The following is a 24,462-nucleotide window of genomic DNA, read 5'->3' on the forward strand; positions in this document are numbered from 1 at the left end:
TTGGTTGGTGTTGTGTAAATTGTGCAATATTGCCACAATGTAATTTTCAGGTGCTACTGATATGTTGTTGTGGTTCGCCAGTTATTGTGCTGGCTCATTAGAAATGAACAGATGCCAAGGGGTGGGTATGTAATGTATTTATAGAGGACATCAACATCCAGAGCGTCCTGCTGGAGAAACAGGCTGCAGTGTCCACAAGCAGTTGCAGGAAACACCCTACCACAAGCTGTGAACCCCAGTGTATGCTTGCAGACAAGGCTTTTAGCACCCAGTTTAACTGTCATAGCTTTGAGTCCTACATCTGTGTTAACGTGTCACATTGTAAGTCTGTGTCTGACAAGCTGCAATGCCACTGATGCTGTTTCTCATGTTTTGCTGAGTTGATGTGTGTATCTAATAACTTAACACAAATACAGAATATTTCAACTGCTTCTTTATTGATGGAGCCCAAGTACATGGAGCTGGATGAGAGGAGCTTTCACCTCTCCATAATTCATCCTTTGTTCAGGAACTAAACTGATAGAGGGCATTTTTACATCTTTTCAAACAAATGCTTACCTCAACTTATTATTTACTTAGAGACCAGTATTTTCAACAAACTGGTTGTGTTGCTGTGGATAGCCATCTTCCTCCCATAGTAGCCACTCTCTGTGGAAGACTTCACGGACGAAGCACTTCAATCAGCAGTTTTGAAACCGAAATGCTTCTGGAGATACGTAGGCAATGGATTTGTGGTATGGCCACAAAGGACAGCAGCATTTCTTTCATTTCTTGGAACATCTTAAATCCACAGCCAAACATCTGCTTCACCATTAAAATGGAGTGTTCTGGTGTCAAAAGTCAAGTGCTGGCATGATGGTCAGGAATGGGTAGAGCAGAGAGGGGCTGTAAAGAAGCAGCCAGCCAATAGTACTCTGACTGACCCAGGACGACACCGAGACAGCAGCAGCCTCTAGGCAAAGAAACATAAGGGCTGTGCTGTGTGGCTGCAGCCCGGTTGAAGACTAGTCGTTTTACGAGCCTCTACAGCAGCAACTTAGGGACTGTATTGTTTCACTTGTATTAGGAGTTGCGTATACTGATGAGATTTTCTTATTTTTGTCTGTTGCATATTGATTTTGACCCACCATTGAAAATTGTCAAAGTTAACTATTGTCATTTAACTTACAGTAGTAAAAATTCATTTATATGATTTGCTTGAGTTTTTTGTCTAGCGATGTGAGAAAGCAGGTGTTCCTAGACACCATATATCAGACGAGTGGGCAGGACACAGCATGAAGAAAAATGGAAATCTGTTTCTGGACATCATTGTTTGTAGAAATGAAGAGCGCTCCTTGGGCACAGCTCAGCAGGTGCAGCAGTGTATTACAGGCTCTTGTTCGTAAGCTTAGAGCTGACTGATTCAGAGACCCTTGGCATTAGAGGTTAACCATCCCTGCTTGGTGCTTGTCTAGAATCGGCATTCTGACAAGCAATGGATTTTGGCAGCATGCACAAAACCTCAAGAGCAGCCAGAAGAAATGGAGGACTCCATGAGGATGATGTTCTGCCTTATGTTGGTGGTGTACCCTTTAAAATTGGCAGACTGTTTAAGAAATATTTAATTAAGTGTGTTTCCTATCCTGCGGCACAAGTGCAAATGATGCTGAATTCTGTTAAAGGTGACCTAGATCTAAGGAGACCAGGTATATGTAAAATGATGTGCCAGTGTGAGAAATCATATATCAGCCAGACATGTTGCACTGTTGAAGACAGCTGCGATGAACATAGACCATCAGATCAGATTAGGTTAGTCAGAAAAATCTGCTGTTGGTGAACACTGTCTTGATATGGGACCACAGCTTGAACTACGAAGAGACCAAGATCCTCTTGTCCACTTGCACTTACTGGGACCCTATCATTAAAGAATCAATCCATATATGTATAGTTAAGGACTTATTTAACAGGAACACAGGGTTTCAACTCAGCAGAGCATAGGAACAAACATTGGCAGCATTAAGACATCCATCGGGCCACATACAAATGAGTATAACAAGTTAACACAGATGGTGAATCGAGGTCAAATCATTTGAGCCAGGTTCATATACCTTGCCCCTTGTGCATATTCCCACTTCCACAGCCTTGGGTCCAGTCTTTTTTGCACACTGCACATGCAGGTATGGCCCATTTCTCCAGCAGGAGGGTCTGGGAGTTGATGGCATCTACAATGATGGTACATCTCTACATCCTGTTGCCTATGCTTTTCTAACGTGCCATTGTGGAAACTGGTGACCAGCAACAGCAGTACATCAGTAACACCTGAAGATAAGTCTTGTGGAAATATTGTGCAGTTTATATAACACTAAACCCAAGCCCAATGCCTCTGAACCACTCAAGTGATCAACAAGCTCTTAGTTTGGTCTCTAAGAAGCAGAAAAAGTCTCAGTGTTCATTCAAAGCAGTTTGGATATGTTCCATTTAAGACTAGATCAGACGCCAAATTTTTTTGGAAAAAAAAAAAGAATCTCACTTTTTTTCCTTCTACATCTACATCTACATGATTACTCTGCAATTCACATTTAAGTGCTTGGCAGAGGGTCCATCGAACCACAATCATACTATCTCCCTACCATTACAACTCCCCGAACAGCGCGCAGGAAAAACGAACACCTAAACCTTTCTGTTCGAGCTCTGATTTCTCTTATTTTATTTTGATGATCATTCCTACCATATGTAGGTTGGGCTCAACAAAATATTTTCGCATTCGGAAGAGAAAGTTGGTGACTGAAATTTCGTAAATAGATCTCGCCGCGACGAAAAATGTCTTTGCTTTAATGACTTCCATCGCCAACTCGCGTATCATATCTGCCACACTCTCTCCCCTATTACGTGATAATACAAAACGAGCTGCCCTTTTTTGCACCCTTTCGATGTCCTCCGTAAATCCCACCTGGTAAGGATCCCACACCACGCAGCAATATTCTAAACAGAGGATGAATGAGTGTAGTGTAAGCTGTCTCTTTAGTGGACTTGTTGCATCTTTCTAAGTGTCCCTGCCAATGAAACGCAACCTTTGGCTCACCTTCCCCACAATATTATCTATGTGGTCTTTCCAACTGAAGTTGTTCGTAATTTTAACACCCAGGTACTTAGTTGAATTGACAGCCTTGAGAATTGTACTGTTTATCGAGAAATCGAATTTCAACGAATTTCTTTTTGAACTCATGTGGATCACCTCACACTTTTCGTTATTTAGCGTCAACTGCCACCTGCCACACCATACAGCAATCTTTTCTAAATCGCTTTGCAACTGATACTGGTCTTCGGATGACCTTACTAGACGGTAAATTACAGCATCATCTGTGAACAACCTAAGAGAACTGCTCAGATTGTCACCCAGGTCATTTATATAGATCAGTAACAGCAGAGGTCCCAGGACCTGATATCACTTCAGTTTTACTCGATGATTTGCCGTCTATTACTATGAACTGCGACCTTCCTGACAGGAAATCACGAATCCAGTCGCACAACTGAGACAATACCCCCATAGGCCCGCAGCCTGATTAGAAGTCGCTTGTGAGGAACGGTGTCAAAAGCTTTCCGGAAATCTAGAAATACGGAATCAACTTGAGATCCCCTGTCGATAGCGGCCATTACTTCGTGCGAATAAAGCAACGATGTTTTCTGAAACCATGCTGATTACATATCAATAGATCATTCCCTTTGAGGTGATTCATAATGTTTGAATACAGTATATGCTCCAAAACCCTACTGCAAACTGACATTAATTATATAGGTCTGTAGTTCGACGGATTACTCCTACTACTCTTCTTAAACGCTGGTGCGACTTGCGCAGTTTTCCAATCTGCAGGTACAGATCTATCGGTGAGCGAGCGGTTGTATATGATTGATAAGTAGGGAGCTATTGTATCAGCGTAATCTGAAAGGAACCTAATCGGTATACAATCTGGACCTGAAGACTTGCCCGTATCAAGCGATTTGAGTTGCTTCGCAATCCCTAAGGTATCTACTTCTAAGAAACTCATGCTAGCAGCTGTTTGTGTTTCAAATTCTGGAATATTCCATTCATCTTCCCTGGTGAAGGAATTTCAGAAAACTGCGTTCAGTAACTCTGCTTTAGCGGCACAGTCGTCAGTAACAGTACCATCGGCACTGCGCAGCGAAGGTATTGACTGTGTCTTGCCGCTTGTGTACTTTACACATGACCAGAATTTCTTCGGATTTTCTACCAAATTTTGAGACAATGTTTCTTTGTGGAACCTATTAAAGGCATCTCGCATTGAAGTCTGTGCCAAATTTCACGCGCCTGTAAATTTTAGCCAATCTCCGGGATTTCGCATTCTCCTGAACTTCGCATGCTTTTTCCGTTGCCTCTGCAACAGTATTCAGACCTGTTTTGTGTACCATGGGGGATCAGTTCCATCCTTTACCAATTTATGAGGTATGAATCTCTCAATTGCTGTTGCTACTATATCTTTGAATTTGAGCCACATCTCGTCTACATTTGCATAGTCAGTTCAGAAGGAATGGAGATTGTCTCTTAGGAAGGCTTCTAGTGACACTTTATTCGCTTTTTTAAATAAAATTGTTTTGCGTTTGTTTCTAGTGGATTTGGAAAAAACGGTATTGAGCGTAGCTACAACGACCTTGTGATCACTAATCCCTGTATCAGTCATGATGCTCTCTATTAGCTCTGGATTGTTTGTGGCTAAGAGGTCAAGTGTGTTTTTGCAACCATTTACAATTCGCGTGGGTTCATGGAGTAACTGCTCGAAATAATTTTCGGAGAAAGCATTTAGGACAATCTCAGAAGATGTTTTCTGCCTACCACCAGTTTTGAACAAGTATTTTTGCCAACATATCGAGGGAAGGTTGAAGTCCCCACCAACTATAACCATATGAGTGGGGTGTTTATTTTTTACGAGATTCAAATTTTCTCTGAACTGTTCAGCAACTAAATCATCAGAGTCTGGGGGTCGGTAGAAGGAGCCAATTATTAACTTAGTTCGGGTGTTAAGTATAACCTCCACCCATAGCAATTCACCCGGAGTATCTACTTAGACTTCACTTGAAGATAAACCACTACTGACAGACACAAGCACTCCACCACCAATTCTGCCTAATCTATCTTTCCTGAACACCGTCCGAGACTTTGGAAAAATTTCCGCAGAACTTATTTCAAGCTTTAGCCAGCATTCTGTACCTATAACGATTTCAGCTTCTGTGCTTTCTATTAGTGCTTGAAGCTCAGGGACTTTCCCAGCACAACTACAACAATTTACAACTACAATTCCGACTGTTCCTTGATCCAAGCACGTGCTGTATTTGCCATGCACCCTTTGAGATTGCAGCCCACCCCATACATTCCCGAGGCCTTCTAACCTAAAAAACCGCCCAGTCCACGCCACACAGCCTCCGCTACCCGTGTAGCCGCCAGCTGAGTGTAGTGAACTCCTGACCTATTCAGCGGAACCCAAAATCCCACCACCCTATGGCACAAGTCAAGGAATCTGCAGCCAACACGCTCGCAAAACCGTCTGAGCCTCTGATTCAGACCCTCCACCCGGCTCTGCACCTAAGGTCCACAGTCGGTTCTGTTGATGATGCTGCAGATGGTGAGCTCTGCCTTCATCTCATAAGCAAGACTGGCAGCCTTCACCAAATCAGATAGCCGCTGGAATCCAGAGAGAATTTCCTCAGATCCAAAGTGACACACGTCATTAGTGCCGACATGTGCCACCACCTGCAGCTGGCTGCACCCTGTGCTCTTCATGGCATCCGGAAGGACCCTTTCCACATCAGGAATGACTCCACCCGGAATGCACACGGAGTGTACACTGGATTTCTTCCCCTCCTTAGCCGCCATATCCCTAAGGGGCCCCATTGCGCGCCTGACATTGGAGCTCCCAACTACCAATAAGCCCACCCTCTGCGATTGCCCGGACCTTGAAGGCTGAGAATCATCCTCTGAAACAGGGCAGGCTGCTGCATCTGGCTCAGCCAGAGACAGCACCTGAAACCTGTTTGTCAGACGCACCGGGGAGGCTTTCTGATCAGCCTCTGGGGATATCTTTCGCTGCCTGCCATGCCGTGGAACGACCTCCCAATCAACCACAGGTGAGGGCTCAGCCCCACTGCGGGCAGCAACCGGGGCAACCACAGTGGCAGACCGATCTGGGGACAGACGGGATGAGGTTGACATCCCCGTGATACCCAAGTCCGGCTTCCCACAGTGGTGTCCATTGGCAACAGCCTCAAGCTGCACGACCGAAGTCAGCGCCGCCTGCAGCTGTGAGCGAAGGGGTGCCAACTCAGCCCTCATCCGAACACAGCAATCACAGTCCCTGTCCATTCTAATTGCTGTTGAACAACAGTTACTGAAACACGAGTCCGTGCCTAGATAATGCAAGGGAAACACGCAAAGAATGTATGAACTAACATGTACAAATGCCTAACAACTGCGCTATAATGTGCCTGAATTTACAATTACAGTAACTAAAACTCGAAATTACACCTCCTATACGATACTATGTAACAAATAAGTGAGCTAGGAGTATATGACTTGCTGCTGGCAGCTGCTTATCCAACGGCGGCAGGAAGCACACTGGTTGTGACCAACCGACACTGGCCATTCAAAACAAGAACAAAAGACAAACGACTACACAAATTTACACTATTCAGGTACTAAAGCGCGATGCTACAACTCTCAAATACTATAATACGCCCGAAATTTATGAACTAAACAATGCAAGTACCCAAAAACACAAGAATTAAACTATGTAACAAATAAGTGAGCTAGGAGTATATGACTTGCTGCTGGCAGCTGCTTATCCAACGGCGGCAGGGAGCACACCGTTTTTGCTCTATATAAATATTTGGGCTTTTATGAATATATTGGTGCTAAATTTTTGTAATAAATCAGTATAGTGTATGTTTTAAGTTTTACTTCACGCAACATAATGTCTGCATTGATCTTTGACCCCTTCAGATATATATTCAAATCTCAGAAACTATGTGATATAGAAGGCTGTGCTTTTGCTAATGTTCTCTTTGGACCTGTTTATCACAGATCGGATTAATGAAATATTCCTTGCTCATATGTCTCCACGGAGAGACACACAGTGTTAGAGAGGCATTTAACAATATTGTGAGTCTTTCTACGCATAAAAATTTATATGATAGGTGTGTGTGATGCAGTGATATCCTTCACTGATTGAATTCCTTAAGTATAAAAGTCCTGGATCTGCTGGAAATAAATATATAACAGAATACAGTAAGAATATTGACAACCACAGATTGATATAAAAATAAAAATTGTGGAAAGTATTAGTATAGTGGACCTGATTATATGGATGTATGATTAATGTTTTGAAAGTATATAATTGATGCTGTGTTGTAGAAAACACAATTCCAGATTGGAATATCGCAATATAAGGAAAAGGATAGATAGCTACTCACCTTAAAGATGATACTGATACGTTGAGTTGCAGACATGCACAATGAAAAGACTGTTCTGTTGCCTGTCAGCCAAAGCTGGCAGAAAAGGAAAAAAAGGAAAAACACACACACACAAGCAAGCACTCATTACATAGCAGGTCTGCTGAGAATGAAGAGTGCTGTCTGGGGAAGCATGTAGGGACTAAATGGAGGCATGACAAGACTGCCACCAAATGCAGTGTTGAAAGGTGTGAAGGAGTTGAAGTCACATTACAAAGCAGCATGATGACAAATAAGAATTTGTTGCATGTTATGTTTATTGTTCTTTTGTGTCCTCTTGATTTGAAGTGTAATAAGATTCACAGCACAGATTAGAAACTACATAAGTTGGTACAATGCCGTAACAACCAACCATACAGAGATGTTTTTTGGTATATAAACTCTTAGATAACTCACATTGCTCCTTTCGTGATTGCCAATGCTTAAAATACACACAATAAACATTGTTTTTTACCTGTTCAACGCTTTCTGCATCCCCCCCCCCCCCCCCCAAAAAAAACACAGTGGTGATTTTTCAATAAATTTAATTTGCAGGTGTAGACAGGGCACAACAAACTTTCAGCAACTAATTGAAAAGTGAGAATGTAGGGAAATCAGTAAAGAGAAAGTGTTTTGTTAGGTAGCTCCCATGGAAGATGTGTTGGCCAACTTTTTCAAGATGAAATAGGATCGGAATACCAAGTCATCAATTTTTTTATACCTGGTGCTAGTCTGGAGCAGGTGACAGAGGATTTAGGATCACTTTGCAAAGATTTCACTAAGGAAGACACTGTGGTTATAGTGGGTGGGGCAGGTAATAGTAGTGACAGATACTGGGTACAGTATAGAGTGTGACCTAGCAAAGATTACATTAGCATCGAAGTTGAGTTTGTATCTGTCCTTGCTGCCATGACCGACCTCATTTAAACTCTTCTGCTGAGAGAGTTAATTTGAAGTTGGAACGGCTGCTTATGTCGGATGCAGGGTCACACATTGGTGTGGTTCCTGTTGATTCTCTCAGTATGTGGGATTATACTAGGCATTGCCTTCACCTCAACAGGAGAGGGTAGGGTAAACTGGCTGGGAAAATAGCAGGAAAGTAAAAGGGGGGAGGCACTGTCATGAGTGATAAAATACCAGTCAGTGGTTATAGAGTTCAGAAAAGACCCTTTTTTAGGATAGGGAGGACAGAAATAAACCAAATTTTAAGAGAGGTTAGGATGGAGACAAACTTTCAGTTTGAGTAAGAAACCAAAAAACATAATTCTAGCTTATTACTTCAGCATAAACAGCTATTCGTTAAGAATTTTCAACAGTCAGCAGATACTTCAACTCTACCCAATTTTAACTCGGTCAATGTGAAATGTCAGCTATCTTTATTGCACCAAAATATTCGAGGACTGAGAAATAAAATTAATGAATTAATTATCTGCATAGATGAATCAGAGTCCTCAAACCCAGCTGACATAATCTGCCTCTCTGAACATCATGTGACCACTGGTATAGAACTTTTAAGTGTTACAGTGTTTAGGTTAGCATTCACTTTTGTAGAGCAGAAATGGAGAAAGGAGGAGCTGCCACATTCATCAGGAACTGTCATAAATTTAAGAACATAAACATTCGTAAATTTTGCCTAGAACAGCATATGGAAGAATGTGCAACAGAAGTAGAATTTCACAAAAAATCCTTCTTAATATTAAGTTATATCGAGCACCTGCAGGTAACTTTAATCTGTTCATAAACCACCTTGAAGCAGTACTGGCCCATTTAACAAGCAAAAACAAAGAAATAGTGGTTGCTGGTTATTTCAATGTTGATTTCCTTAAAGACTCTCCTAATAAGAACTTATTTGAGTTAGTAACACTATCATTCAATTTACTTCCCACTGTAAAGTTCCCCACTAGGATACCCAATTGCTCACAAACATCCATTGGTAATATCTTTATAGAAAAGTCCAATGAACAAAATTATATTACAAAACCAATAGTCAATGGCCTCTCAGACCATAACATGCAGTTCCTTCTGTTAAATGTTAATACTGCCTCTCAGACCATAATATGCAGTTCCTTCTGTTAAATGTTAATACTGAACAGGATATAAAACCTGTTGAATCTTAGCTCAAGAGGGTAACCAATAAGCCAAAAATTGATTATTTTAGGACACTCCTCAGAGACATTCATTTGACATGTTTACAGTGCTCATGGCATGAATGAAAAATATAACACTTTTGCTAATGAACACTGTTTTCCCCCAAAACTAACCAAGGTTAAAGCAAAGTCTACAAAGAAACCATGGATTACTCAAGAAATAGGGGTATCTTGTAAAACAAAAAGAAAGCTTTATCTGTCAATCTGAAACAGTTCTGATGTTGATGCTATAGCACATTACAAGAAATACTGCAAAATATTGAAGACTGTAATATGGACGTCAAAGCAAATATATTATAAGGAAAAGATAGTCACATGAGATAACAAAATAAAGACAATAGGGGATATAGTGAAGGAGGAGACTGGTAGAACCAGACATGAAGAGGGACAAATAGCATCAAGAGTAAATGATACATTGGTGACAGATGTGTATAGTGTTGCAGCACTTTTCAAAAACATTTTATAACTGTTACTGGAAAGGTGGGGTTGTCAGGTTCTGTAGATGCTGCTATGTAATACCTCAGACCAGACATTTCAAGGAACTTCCATAATATGAATTTGACCCTCACTACCCCAGCAGAAATAATGACCATCATCAAATCTTTAAAATCTAAAACATCTTGTGGGTATGATGAAATATCAACAAAGTTAATTAAAGAATGTGATTCTGAGTTAAGTAACATATTAAGCTATCTGTGTAACCAGTTGTTTATCAGTGGAATGTTTCCTGAATGGTTGAAATATGCCGAAGCTAAGCCACTGTTTAAGAAGAGAGATAAAGAAATAGCGTCAAATTTACCTTTTGCCAGCATTCTCAAAAATTTTAGAAAAAGTAATGTACAATCGCCCTTATAACCATCCCCCTAAAGGGTTCTGATATTGAGAAGGCCATCTACACAGTGAAAATGTACTTAATTCGTTAGACAAAAAACTGTAGGCAACTGGTATATTTTGTGATCTGTCAAAGGCATTTGACTGTGCAAATTGCAATATGCTTTTAAGTAAATTAGGATATTATGGTGTAACAGGAAATGGTGCAAAATGGTTCAAATCTTATATCTCTGGCAGGAAACAAAGGGTGTTATTAGGAAAGAGACATATATTAAGCTATTGGGCATCATCCAGCTGGGATCTTAGGGCCCTTACTTTTTCTCGTGTATATCAATGACCTTTCATTTGTAACATTACCACATGACAAGTTTGCTTCGTTTGCTGATGATACAAACATTGCAATAAATAGCAAATCAAGTGTAGTCTTAGAAAGATCGGCTAATAAAATATTTGTGGACATTAATTACGGGTTCCTAGCCAATTCTTTGTCACAAAACTTTGAAAAAACACACTACATGCAGTTCACAACTTGTAAGGGGTGCCCCACAAGTATGTGCCAAACATACAATGACAAGCAGATAGAAGAAGTGGACAGTGTTAAATTCTTGGGATTACAGCTTGATAATAAATTCAACTGGGAGGAGCACACCACAGAACTGCTGAAGCATCTTAACAAATCTCTATTTGCAATGCAAGTTGTGTCAGACATAGGGGAGATAAAAATGGAAAAAGCTGGCATACTATGCTTACTTTCATTTCATAACGTCATATGGTATTATTTTTTGGGGTAATTCATCAAACCAAGCTAAAGTTATCCATGCACAGAAACGTGCAGTAAGAGTTATATGTGGTGTGAACTCAAGAACATCCTGCAGAAGTCAGTGTAGGGAACTAGGGATACTAACTACTGCTTCCCAATATATTTATTCCGTAATGAAATTTGTCATTAAAAATATATCACATTTTCAAACCAACAGCTCAATTCATGGAATCAGTACTATAAATAAGAATAATCTTCACAAAAAGGTGTGCATTATTCAGGAACACACATTTTCAATAACTTGCCAGCAGCCATAAAAAGCTTAACAACCCGTGAAATTCAGTTTAAGAGAAGCCTAAAGGATTTATTGGTGGCAAACTCCTTCTACCCCATTGATGAATTTCTTAGTAGAACCAAAACTACCATTTCAGTGCAGTAATGTGTTCATTGTAAATAAGTATTATAGTAGTTCTGTTACATGTTTATTACCTTATAAATAAGTAAACTTTTTTATTTTAAATTCAGTGCATTAGTGTTTGTAAAATGATTCTTTCATATAGTGTTCATTAAAAAAAGATGATCATTCCACTTGGGACCTGTGGAATGGTACATTAGCTTATTTGTTTGACTTGTAAATATTTGTCATGTATTATTGTTTTTCTGACACGTTCTACATCCTGGAGGACCTCCTCACTACGGATCAATTGGATTGATAGTAAATATAAACTAATCTAAATCATAAGTACCATAATTTTAATCAATCACACAGTAAACAATTGTCAATATTTTTCTAAAAAAATGATTAATAGTAACTGTTTCATAATAGCATTTCTAAATTTCTCAGTTTGTGACCATTGCAGAGCTTTGGTCAGCATGTCTGCTAATTGTTGTTCTGTGCTATGATAATTCATCCCAAACAACCCTCCTCTATACTGTTCACAAACATAGTGAAATTTCACATCTATGTGTTTGCTTCATCTAATTAATGACCTGATGTGATCATGTGGATAGCCCTTTGATTATCTGCATGAAGATGCATCTTCATTTCTCCTCTGGCTAAGGCTTGTAGTAGGGTATTGATGTATTTTATTTCTTTTGTGCATTCTGCTTTTGAAACATATTCTGCTTCAGTTGTTGGTGTAGCTGTTGCACTTTGCTTCTTGGAACACCAATTAATGGGGGCACCATTATAAAGAACAATGTGTGCATGTGTACTCTTCTGGTAAATCCTGTGCATAATCAGCATCACAAAAGACATTTTGATGAATAGTGTCACATTCATCTTCTTTTTTGTATGGAAAAGGCCATAATTCTTGGAATCTTGTTGGTATCTCAGAGTTCTTTTTACATTTTGGTAACCCTGTTTCTTAAGGTCTTCTGTGAAGCAAATCTCATAATTAACTGTAAATCCAAGATCTAGTCCAGTTTTACATGACAACCACAGAAGGCTTTCTATGGCTTCACAATATAGAAATTTAATGTGTTCATCTATGTGTTATGCCAACTAGCTCTGCAGATGACGAAGAAATTGAAGAAATGTATGATGAGATAAAAGAAATTATTCAGATAGTGAAGGGAGACGAAAATTTAATAGTTATGGGTGACTGGAATTCGATAGTAGGAAAAGCAAGAGAAGGAAACGTAGTAGGTGAATATGGATTGGGGGATGAAATAAAAGAGGAAGCCACATGGTAGAATTTTGCACAGAGCATAACTTAATCATAGCTAACACTTGGTTCAAGAATCATAAAAGAAGATTGTATACATGGAAGAAGCCTGGAGATACTACTGACAGATTTCAAATAGATTATATAATGGTAAGACAGAGATTTAGGAACCAAGTTTTAAATTGTAAGACATTTCCAGGGGCAGATGTGGACTCTGACCACAATCTATTGGTTATGAACTGTAGATTAAAACTGAAGAAACTGCAAAAAGGGGGGAATTTAAGGAGATGGGACCTGATAAACTGACTAAACCAGAAGTTGTACAGAGTTTCAGGGAGAGCATAAGGGAACAATTGACAAGAATGTGGGAAAGAAATACAGTAGAAGAAGAATGGGTAGCGTTGAGGGATGAAGTAGTGAATGCAGCAGAGGATCAAGTAAGTAAAAAGATGAGGGCTAGTAGAAATCCTTGGATGACAGAAGAAATATTGAATTTATTGATGAAAGGAGAAAATATAAAAATGCAGTAAATGAACAGGCAAAAAGGAATACAAACGTCTCAAAAATGAGATCGACAGGAAGTACAAAATGGCTAAGCAGGCATGGCTAGAGGACAAATGTAAGGATGTAGATGCTTATCTCACTAGGGGTAAGATAGATACTGCCTACAGGAAAATTAAAGAGACCTTTGGAGAAAAGAGAACCACTTGTATGAATATCAAGCTCAGATGGAAACCTAGTTCTAAGCAAAGAAGGGGAAAGAGGAAAGATGGAAGGAGTATATAGGGGGTCTATACAAGGGCGATGTACTTGAGGACAATATTATGGGAATGGAAGAAGATGTAGATGAAGATGAAATGGGAGATATGATACTGCGTGAGAGTTTGTCATTCCACTGAAAGACCTAATTTGAAACAAGGCCCCTGGAGTAGACAACATTCCATTAGAACTACTGACAGCCTTGGGAGAGCCAGTCCTGACAAAACTCTACCATCTGGTGACCAAATATGTATGAGACAGGCGAATTACCCTCAGATTTCAAGAAGAATATATTAATTCCAATCCCAAAGAAAGCGGGTGTTGACAGATGTGAAAATTACAGAACTATCAGTTTAATAAGTCACGGCTGCAAAATACTAACGCAAATTCTTTACAGACGAATGGAAAAACTGGTAGAAGTCAACATTGGGGAAGATCAGTTTGGATTTCGTAGAAATATTGGAACACGTGAGGCAATACTGACCCTACGACTTATCTTAGAAGCTAGATTAAGAAAAGGCAAACCTACATTTCTAGCATTTGTAGACATAGAGAAAGCTTTTGACAATGTTGCATGGAATACTCTCTTTCAAATTCTGAAGGTGGCAGGTCTAAAATGTAGGGAGCGAAAGGCTATTTACAATTTGCACAGAAACCAGATGGCAGTTATAAAGAGTCGAGGGGCATGAAAGGGAAGCCGTGGTTGGGAAAGGAGTGAGACAGTGTTGTAGCCTCTCCCCAATGTTATTCAATCTGTATATTGAGCAAGCAGTAAAGGAAACAAAAGAAAAATTTAAAGTAGGTATTAAAATCCATGGAGAAGAAATAAAAACTTTGAGGTTCGCAGATGACATTGCAATTCTGTCAGAGACAGCAAAAGACTTGGAAGAGCAGTTGAACGGAATGGACAGAGTCTTGAAAGGAGGGTACAAGATGAACATCAACAAAAGCAAAACGAGGATAATGGAATGTAGTCGAATTAAGTCGGGTGATGCTGAGGGAGTTAGATTAGGAAATGAGACACTTAAAGTAGTAAAGGAGTTTTGCTATTTGGGGAGCAAAATAACTGATGATGGTCAAAGTAGAGAGGATATAAAATGTAGACTGGCAATGGGAAGGAAAGCGTTTCTGAAGAAGAGAAACTTCTTAACATCTGGTATAGATTTAAGTGTCAGGAAGTCGTTTCTGAAAGTATTTGTATGGAGTGTAGCCATGTATGGAAGTGAACCATGGAAGTTTGGACAAGAAGTGAATAGAAGCTTTTGAAATGTGGTGCTACAGAAGAATGCTGAAGATTAGATGGATTGATCACATAACTAATGAGGAGGTATTGAATAGAATTGGGGACAAGAGGAGTTTGTGGCACAGTTTGACTAGAAGAAGGGATTGGTTGGTAGGACATATTCTGAGGCATCAAAGGATCACAAATTTAGTACTGGAGGGCAGTGTGGAGGGTAAAAATCATAGAGGGAGACCAAGAGATGAATACACTAAGCAGATTTAGAAGGATGTTGGCTGCAGTACGTACTGGGAGATGCAGTTTGCACAGGATAGAGCAGCATGGAGAGCTGCGTCAAACCAGTCTCAGGACTGAAGACTACAACAACAACAACAACAACAATGTGTTCATCTTTTTGATTTTCTTCACTTATCTTCCCCTCTGTAACTAATGGAGTCTTTGTGGCCTTAGTCAGTCATATTGAATTTTTTTAGTTCTTTCTTCACATAGTGTTCTTGATGTAGAAATATTCATTATTTGTACCCCTATGTGCATATCTGGATTTTCTTCCACAACTATTTCAAAATTCTTTTTAAGTTCCTTAAGCATATTTTCAATTTTCTCCAAGCCTTTTCGCATCATGATTCCATCATCAACATGTGTAGCCATGGACATTTCTTCTGTTTTTAGAAAATCTGTCAATCTTATTCCATCTGGATGAGCTTGTTTTAAGTTCATACAGAGATTTCTTCAAAACACAAATTTTTCCAGCAACTTTTTATCCTTTATAAAAATCTCATCAAGTTTCCCATATAAAAATGCTGTTTTTATATCAAAAAATCTTATATGGAAAGTTTCTCTGCTGCCAGAGCAAACAACAGTCTGAATTGACATTTATCTACCACTATTTGCTCATTAAGATCTGAATTTTGCACACAGCATAACTTAATCATAGCTAACACTTGGTTCAAGAATCATGATAGAAGGTTGTATACATGGAAGAACCCTGGAGATACTAGAAGGTATCAGATAGATTATATAATGGTAAGACAGAGATTTAGGAACCAAGTTTTAAATTGTGAGACATTTCCAGAGGCAGATGTGGACCCTGACCACAATCTATTAGTTATGAACTGTAGATTAAAACTGAAGGAACTGCAAAACGGTCGGAATTTAAGGTGATGTGACCTGGATAAACTGACTAAACCAGAGGTGGTACAGAGTTTCAGGGAGAGCATAAGGGAACAGTTGACAGGAATGGGGGAAAGAAATACAGTAGAAGAAGAATGGGTAGCTTTGAGAGATGAAGTAGTGAAGGCAGCAGAGGATCAAGTAGGTAAAAAGATGAGGGCTAGTAGAAATCCTTGGGTGACAGAAGAAATATTGAATTTTTTGATGAAAGGAGAAAATATAAAAATGCAATAAATGAAGCAGGCAAAAAGGAATACAAACGTCTCAAAAATGAGACCGACAGGAAGTGCAAAATGGCTAAGCAGGCATGGCTAGAGGACAAATGTAAGGATGTAGAGGCTTGTCTCACTAGGGGTAAGATAGATACTGCCTACAGGAAAATTAAAGAGACCTTTGGAGAGAAGAGAACCACTTGTATGAATATCAAGAGCTCAAATGGAAACCCACTTCTAAGCAAAGAAGGGAAAGCAGAAAGGTGGAAGGAGTATATAGAGGGTCTATACAAGGGCGATGTGCTTGAAGACAATATTATGGAAATGGAAGAGGATGTAGATGAGGATGAAATGGGAGTTACGATACTGCATGAAGGGTTTGAGAGAGCACTGAAAGACCTGAGTCGAAACAAGGCCCGTGGAGGAGACAACATTCCGTTAGAACTACTGACGACCTTGGGAGAGCCAGTCTTGACAAAACACTACCATCTGGTGAGCAAGATGTATGAGACAGGCAAAATACCGTCAGACATCAAGAAGAATATAATAATTCCAATCCTAAAGAAAGCAGGTGTTGACAAGTGTGAAAATTACTGAACTATCAGTTTAATAAGTCACAGCTGCATAATACTAACACGAATTCTTACAGACGAATGGAAAAAGTGGTAGAAGCCGAACTTGGGGAAGCTCAGCTTGGATTCTGTAGAAATATTGGAACACGTGGGGCAATACTGACCTTACGACTTATCTTAGAAGAAAGATTAAGGAAAGCCAAACATATGTTTCTGGCATTTGTAGACTCAGAGAAAGCTTGTGACAATGTTGACTGGAATACTCTCTTTCAAATTCTAAAGGTGGCAGGGGTAAAATACAGGGATTGAAAGGCTATTTACAATTTGAACAGAAACCAGATGGCAGTTATAAGAGTCGAGGGACATGAAAGGGAAGCAGTGGTTGGGAAGGAAGTGAGACAGGGTTGTAGCCTCTCCCCAATGTTATTCAATCTGTATATTGAGCAAGCAGTAAAGGAAACAAAAGGAAAATTTGGAGTAGGTATTAAAATTCATGGAGAAGAAATAAAAACTTTGAGGTTTGCCGATGACATTGTAATTCTGTCAGAGACAGCAAAAGACTTGGAAGAGCAGTTGAATAGAATGGACAGTGTCTTGAAAGGAGGATATAAGATGAACATCAAGAAAAGCAAAACGAGGATAATAGAATGTAGTCGAATTAACTCTGGTGATGCTGAGGGAATTAGATTAGGAAATGAGACACTTAAAGTAGTAAAGGAATTTTGCTATTTGGGGAGCAAAATAACTGATGATGGTCGAAGTAGAGAGGATATAAAATGTAGACTGGCAATGGCAAGGAAAGCGTTTCTGAATAAGAGAAATTTGTTAACATCGATTATAGATTTAAGTGTCAGGAAGTCGTTTCTGAAAGTATTTGTATGGAGTGTAGGCATGTATGGAAGTGAAACATAGACGTTAAACAGTTTGGACAAGAAGAGAATAGAAGCTTTTGAAATGTGGTGCTACAGAAGAATGCTGAAGATTAGTTGGGTAGATCACATAACTAATGAGGAGGTATTGAATGGAATTGGGGAGAGGAGGAGTTCGTGGCACAACTTGGCAAGAAGAAGGGACTGGTTGGTAGGACATATTCTGACCCACTAAGGGATGACAAATTTAGCGTTGTAGGGCAGCATGGAGGGTAAAACTCATAGAGGAAGACCAAGAGATGAATACACTAAGCAGATTCAGAAGGATATAGGATGCAATAAGTAATGGGAGATGAAGAAGCTTGCACATGATAGGGTAGTTTGGAGAGCTGCATCAAACCAGTCTCAGGACTGAAGACCACAACAACAACAACAGTATTTCACATTTGCTAACTTGTCTACTTCATTACACATGTCCTGTACATGCACTGTTAGTAGCCATGACTATATCTTCTTTTTCATTGGCTTCTTGTGAAATCTTTTCTTGATTGACTAGATCTTCTTTAATGCCTCCAAAAGTTAAAAATGGTATTTTTGTGTTGTGCTTGTTCTTAAAATAACAATATGCTTCATTGTGGTTTGTCCTTTTGCAGTGAGGGCACGACTTGAAAGATCTTGATTTTGGTTTGTGAATTTGATTTTTATTTTTAAAGTAGCGTTCTTCTTTTTGATTGTTTTTCTTGCCTTCTTAGGCTTCTTGCACTCTCTTTCAAAATGTCTATGTCCACCAGAATTATTACAACTTAGATCTTTTATTTTATTTGTGTTAAAATGAACTCAAAGGCAACACTCTCTTTTTCATTATTACTCTTCAGTCATTCCTCTTCTCTTACGAAAATTGAAATTAGATTTTTCATATTCTTTTCACCACTGATCATGTCACATGCTGGAGGAAAAGCTTTGAATTCATCTGGCAAAATAGACTGTATCTCGGGTATGATCATAGTACCTGACATCTTTTCTAACTGGGGACAATTCTGCAATGCACTTGTGTTACTAGTTATGTTTGTAGTTTTATTGTGCTTGAAATTAAAAACTTCTTGAAGCAACTGCTGAATTCTTTAAGAAGCATTTCTTTTATGAATTGCTTTGTCATACATAGCTTTGGAAGTTTCACAACTCAGTACATATGACTGTACCTTTTTCTGTGTTCTTACTATGTAATGTTTCTCCTTGGCACCCTGTTGTTACCATTTCTTCTTTTTTGCATAGTTTTGCAGTTTTCTAGTGTTTCAGTTCCATCCACAATATAATACAGTTCCTGTGTATTAAATAATATTCTAACTTCAGCATCCCACAAGCTGAATATACTACTGTCTTTAAGCACTTTTACACCATAAGGTCACAAATAGCAGTAAGCAGTGTAGTGATAGTTTGTTGTTAATACAGTGTACTGATCAAGTTTTTAGCACAGGCTTGTCTTTTGTTTATTTATACTTTAACTTATCCCTTATCCTTAGAATACATGAATGAATGGAAAGGAGGCTAATGTCCTTGTTCCATAGTAAACATTTCTTTGTTCTTAACAGTATTTAGCAAATGAAACACAAAGTAATTAATAGTTATTTATGATAGCATCTGCTTCATAGCAAATTTATGCATATACTATGGAATCATGAATAGAATCTATGGCTTGTATGAATAGTGGCTTACTACATTATTGATTTACATGCAAATGAAGTAGCATTTGTGAACAGATAGTATGCACAATATAAGGAGCTAAAGCTACTGTTCATTCAATGCCTTAAAATTGTTTTACAATATTATTATTATTATTATTATTATTATTATTATTAGTAGTAGTAGTAGTAGTAGTAGTAGTAGTAGTAGTAGTAGTAGTGGTGGTGGTGGTGGTGGTGGTGGTGGAGTAGTAGTAGTAGTAGTAGTAGTAGTAGTGGTGGTGGTGGTGGTGGTGGTGGTGGTGGTGGTGGTGGTGGTGGTGGTGTGTGTGTGTGTGGGTGGGTGGTGTGTGTGTGTGTGTGGTGGTGGTGGTGTGTGTGTGTGTGTGTGTGGGTGGGTGGTGTGTGTGTGTGTGTGTGTGTGTTCAATACTTCTTTGATTAATCTTCTTTCTGCAATTCTATACATTTGTTCTAGCCATTTTACACTTTTGTTTTATTAATTCATTGACTGCATACATTCCCAACTCAACTTCCACATATTGATTGCTTCTCTGATTCCTCAGACTGACACTTTTTTGTGCATCTCATAAATTTCATTTCATTGACTTGCATATGTATTTTTTCGTACTTTCATGGTGTCCATAACTTTGATCCCTATGTTAAAATGGATATAGCCATTACATAACAAAATTTTATTTTTGGTTCTTTCCACACCTTGTTGCCTAGTGTTCTGAGTGTTGTACCACATATCATCCAATGTTCATTCAGTTTGTTCTGCATTCTTAAGTCACAGTCTAACAAGTTACCATGCTTGATCTAAAACATACTGTTTAGTCCAGTTATGAAATATACAGGTCTTTTCCTTTAAAACCCATTACTCAGGTTATGATGTTTGTTTCTTGATGCAGATAACTTGTATTAAGTGCTTTAGGTAGCCTCATTTTTCTAAAATAATGCTTAAAGTATGAAACTATATTTCCATATTAAACTCTTTCATTTTTTTCCTGTGATTTGTCGTATTACAGTCATATAGTGAGTACAAGATCTTCCCTGAGTAAGCCCATTTTGCTCATCTAATAGTAGTAATTGTGTTATGTTTCTAAGACAGTGGTTGGATTCATATGGCATAAAGGTTGGAACATTTATTATGAATAATTATTCCATGGTAGTTTTCTGTGGTATTACCTTTGTTTTCAAGAAAGTGTTTATTACTTTTAATGTGTGTAGTTCCAGAATTGGTCCTCCATATTTTAGTAACTTTGTGTTAATTCCATCTAGTCCTGCACTTTCTTGTGAAAATATTTGGGCTCCATGTAGCTTCAATGGTTATCTCACCCACTTGGTAAATTTCATTGTACCACTGGAGGCATTGCTTGTATGTGCTGGCTCATTTTCTTCATTCTGTAGCATCTGATAGTGGCTAATCCAAGTTGCTTTCTAGTTAGATGAGTTTGTACAATTGTTCGATGTGTTCATGTTCCAGGAAATGGTCAAAGTACTAAGTGGAATCTTTGCCCCAATACCTCCATCTGACCCTTTTTTTACAATGCGCTGTGAATTTCTGTTGTTTGCTCCATATACCATTACCTCATTTGAAGTACACCTCTCAAGTTTGATAGATATGTCAACTAAAAGTAGCTGATTTTTATTTTTACAGATGCATCCTGTTATGAAACCAACATAGAAACAGTGCACCAGAAGAAAATGTATGTTTTCTGAAGATGGTTCAACTGAAAGTGCTATCCTTATGGATAGAAATGTTAGAGCAAGTGCATCTTGCAACAATGGATAACATTTTTCCCTGTATGCATGCACCAATATGTGTGTGTGTGTGTGTGTGTGGTATTAATTTACCATATTACCATATGGTATTAAGAATAGCTTCAATAATGAGGCTGAATTGATGATGCAGACCATTACAGAATATTGTCACTCCTGTCAGATAAGAGACAGAAGACACATACTGATACATGCATGATAAAGAGTGATGTAGATAATGAACAAGTTTAGACACTGTAGAGAGGGGTGGGGGGGGGGGGGGAGAGAGAGAGAGAGAGAGAGAGAGAGAGAGAGATAATATAAATTTGCTTATGCTGCATCAAGAATTAATTTTAAATAACAAATCGTAATAATCCTAAATATGTATCAATGCAGAAGTTCGTACTGGTGTGTTTGTTAACTACCTGCCCCAGTGGACAGCTTTTGTGTCAGTAATAGCACATTAAAAAGTCAGATGTGTTACAAATTTGCTATTCGAGCCATTGAGAACACTAAAACAGATGTTGTAATCTAATTTTTAAACTAATCATGTCAATGTAGACATATTTGTCTTATTTTTGATGACAGGCACTTACATTCAAAACAACCCTTTTGTTTGTGAAGGTTCTGTTCCTTTCATTCCTTTCTTGTAGTTCAAAAGGACAAGTTTCTCTCAAATGTTATGAAATGGAAGTTCCATGATGAAGATAGGCAAACTTAAAAAACACACAAACTTGGTAGTTTTTTCTAGTTAAAAACGAAGCTTTCTTCTAACCAATGTTTGGTTTGAACACTGTAGGCCCGTACTAGACATGGTTCTATTGGATATGGTATTTGAACTCTGAATAATGTGCAACTTGGCCTTTGTCATATTAACAAATCATTGACAGAGGTGAAAGAAACAAGACTTGACAGAATAGGTCTGAGGATTGAATCGTGGATTTTTGGACATAGTTCTAGTTTTGTACATCGAAGAACAGAAGTCTCCCATCTGCAGCTGTGGTAACACTAACCATTGGATGATTGCCAGGGTAGCTGGGTTAAGCAGATGGCTCTTTGCAGCAGTGGCAAAATGTAGGTTAGAGAGGTAAAGGACAGAACAGTGTTGGGAAAGGAGAGAATTTATTTGGAAATAGTAAGAGGAAAGGTTGATAGCAAGGGAGTGTTGTATAGGATGGGTAGATATAGGTGTATGGGAACGAGATGAGTTTTAGGTCAGAGGGATGTGGAAACAGATGATGTGCTGCAAGGGGAAGTTGTCTCCTGTAGAGCTTGAGGTAGCAATTGCTGAAGGAGGAGGGGGAGGGGGGCGGGCGGATTCTTATGACGTTGTTATTTAAGCAGCTGTTAGCACTCGGGTTTTGTGGCTTGCAACTTGTCCAGCAACTAGGTTGTTGACCTCGCTTAACTATTTATGTGGGAAAGAAATGGTAGTATAAAGTAGGTGTTTTGCTAGACAGTGGTAAGAGGCCTCGCTAGTCGTGAGCTGTGACTGATGCTAGTGATGTTAGGAGCACAGACCAGGTAATTGGTGTCTTTAAGTGCAAGGTTCAGTCAGGTGCTATGTTAGAATACTGCTCCTTCGTCAGGGATGATAGATCGGTGAAAGTTACGAGAGCTAGTCATGAAATTTTAATTATTACCTCAGAAATAAAGTTATGACATTAATTTTCTTTACTATTTTTGGATATATATGTGCAGTCCGTGTACACACTGAAATCCTCACTGTACTGTAGAATGCTGCTAGAGTAGCCAAAACTGAATGATACAGCATGTCTCCATCATTCATTTGGTTTTGACTCCTCTAGTGGCATGCTAAAGTACTATGGTGTGGGGATTTCGCATTGTACCAGGGCTGCAGTTATGTATCAGAAAACAGACAAAACATTAATTACTTATTTCATTCTTTCAAAATAATAAAATTTTGAGTAACCATCATAATAGAGAAGAGCAGGTCTCTTAAACCCCAGGACAAGAGGGACACATTAGTAGTTAGAACAAGCCTAGACCAAAGAAAGAAAGATTACTGAAGATGTAAAATGATCACCTAATATCAAAATAAATTACAGGCAAAAATTGCAGGCAACGCTCAGGCAGAACAAAAGATGATGTCAGAAAGGCAGTTAATTGCACCAAGAGGAAAATTCAATCAAGAAAACAGTTGTATTATGAGACAGAATTACTGGTCAGTACCCATACCTTCAGGCAGGTGCTGGGGGGGGGGGGGGGGGGATATACAGTTCTACACACAGAAAAATTAAAGTACATGACACTGTAACTCTGTCTTAGGTTTCAGAATTGTCACTTTCTTCCTCAGGTAGGAAAGAAGATTGGGAGTAATGTTAAAAAGGCAATGCAAGTCACTCAGACTCCAAGATGATGGAGACACACTATAATGAGGATGAGGGTCATAGCTATAGGTAGGTCCCTCTTGTCCTTGGGACTGAGTGATGTCTCTTCCTTTCTTTTAACTTTCCCCAAACTATCCTTGCTACTCCTCTCGGAAGAAGCTAGTAGTTCTGAAACTAGGCTAGTGTCATCTATTTTTACTTTTATGTGTGTGTATCAGCAGTACTAAAAATGAAACTTGTCACAGAGAGGAGAAGAGCACTCATTAGTGTGATTTCAACAAAAGGCCAATAACACTGTCTTTATAAACATATTTGAAATGCCGCTGTATGAAAAGGACCTGGTAATTCTGTTTCCACAGTTTGTTAGTGTATTGACACTTTGGTTTTATGAGTAATTCATCAACAGTTAATTATTTCTTCCCCCTGCACCTCCCCCCCCTTCCTATCACCACCACCACCCCTCCAAGAAAAATAAAGCCATACTGTTATGTGGAATTCTTAATGATAGTACAGAAAAATCACTTGAATCATAAGTATTTATTAACTGGCATTTATCTCGTGGTGCTATGTCATAGCCAGATCAGCTGTTAGCTGTGCCCCAAGTAAGGCTCTGTCAGCTAGGAGCCAGATGCCGACATGAACAAAAAATGTTTTTGCTGGAAACAGTTTAATACACTGCCAGTATCGCTTAAAAACAGATTATGCACGTACATGGCATGATTCAGTAAGTGCAAGTTAAATCATGCTTTACTGTGTCTTCTTAGCAAGTGATGAATCATTTGTGTGAGACTATTGTTAGCAGTGGTATTTTACTTTTGTACAGTGGAGGGGGTCTTGATTGAAATTGGAGATGCTGGGTTTCTAGCAGTGAAAATAGATGGCAGCTGCACATAAAGTCACACATTCAGAATGCTTTTAAGAAACTGAATTTAGTTGCTTTGATGATTAAAATTAAGTGATTGCACATTT

At 38.9% G+C, this 24,462-nt stretch overlaps 1 protein-coding gene across 4 annotated transcripts in view; it reads left to right on the forward strand.

Annotated features, from left to right (window-relative positions):
- LOC126168357 (uncharacterized) overlaps nt 1-23,909 on the forward strand; it is a 219,891-nt gene extending 195,982 nt beyond the window's left edge. For all 4 annotated transcript variants that reach the window (XM_049920551.1, XM_049920550.1, XM_049920549.1 and 1 more), the window contains one exon: nt 21,042-23,909. In XM_049920551.1, coding sequence (XP_049776508.1) covers nt 21,042-21,057 — 16 coding nt within the window. In that variant the 3' untranslated portion in view covers nt 21,058-23,909. The remainder of the gene's footprint in view (nt 1-21,041) is intronic.
- The last annotated feature ends 553 nt before the right edge of the window (nt 23,910-24,462 follow it).

The sequence above is a fragment of the Schistocerca cancellata genome, chromosome 1 (genome assembly GCF_023864275.1).
Source record: "Schistocerca cancellata isolate TAMUIC-IGC-003103 chromosome 1, iqSchCanc2.1, whole genome shotgun sequence".
NCBI lineage: Eukaryota > Metazoa > Arthropoda > Insecta > Orthoptera > Acrididae > Schistocerca > Schistocerca cancellata.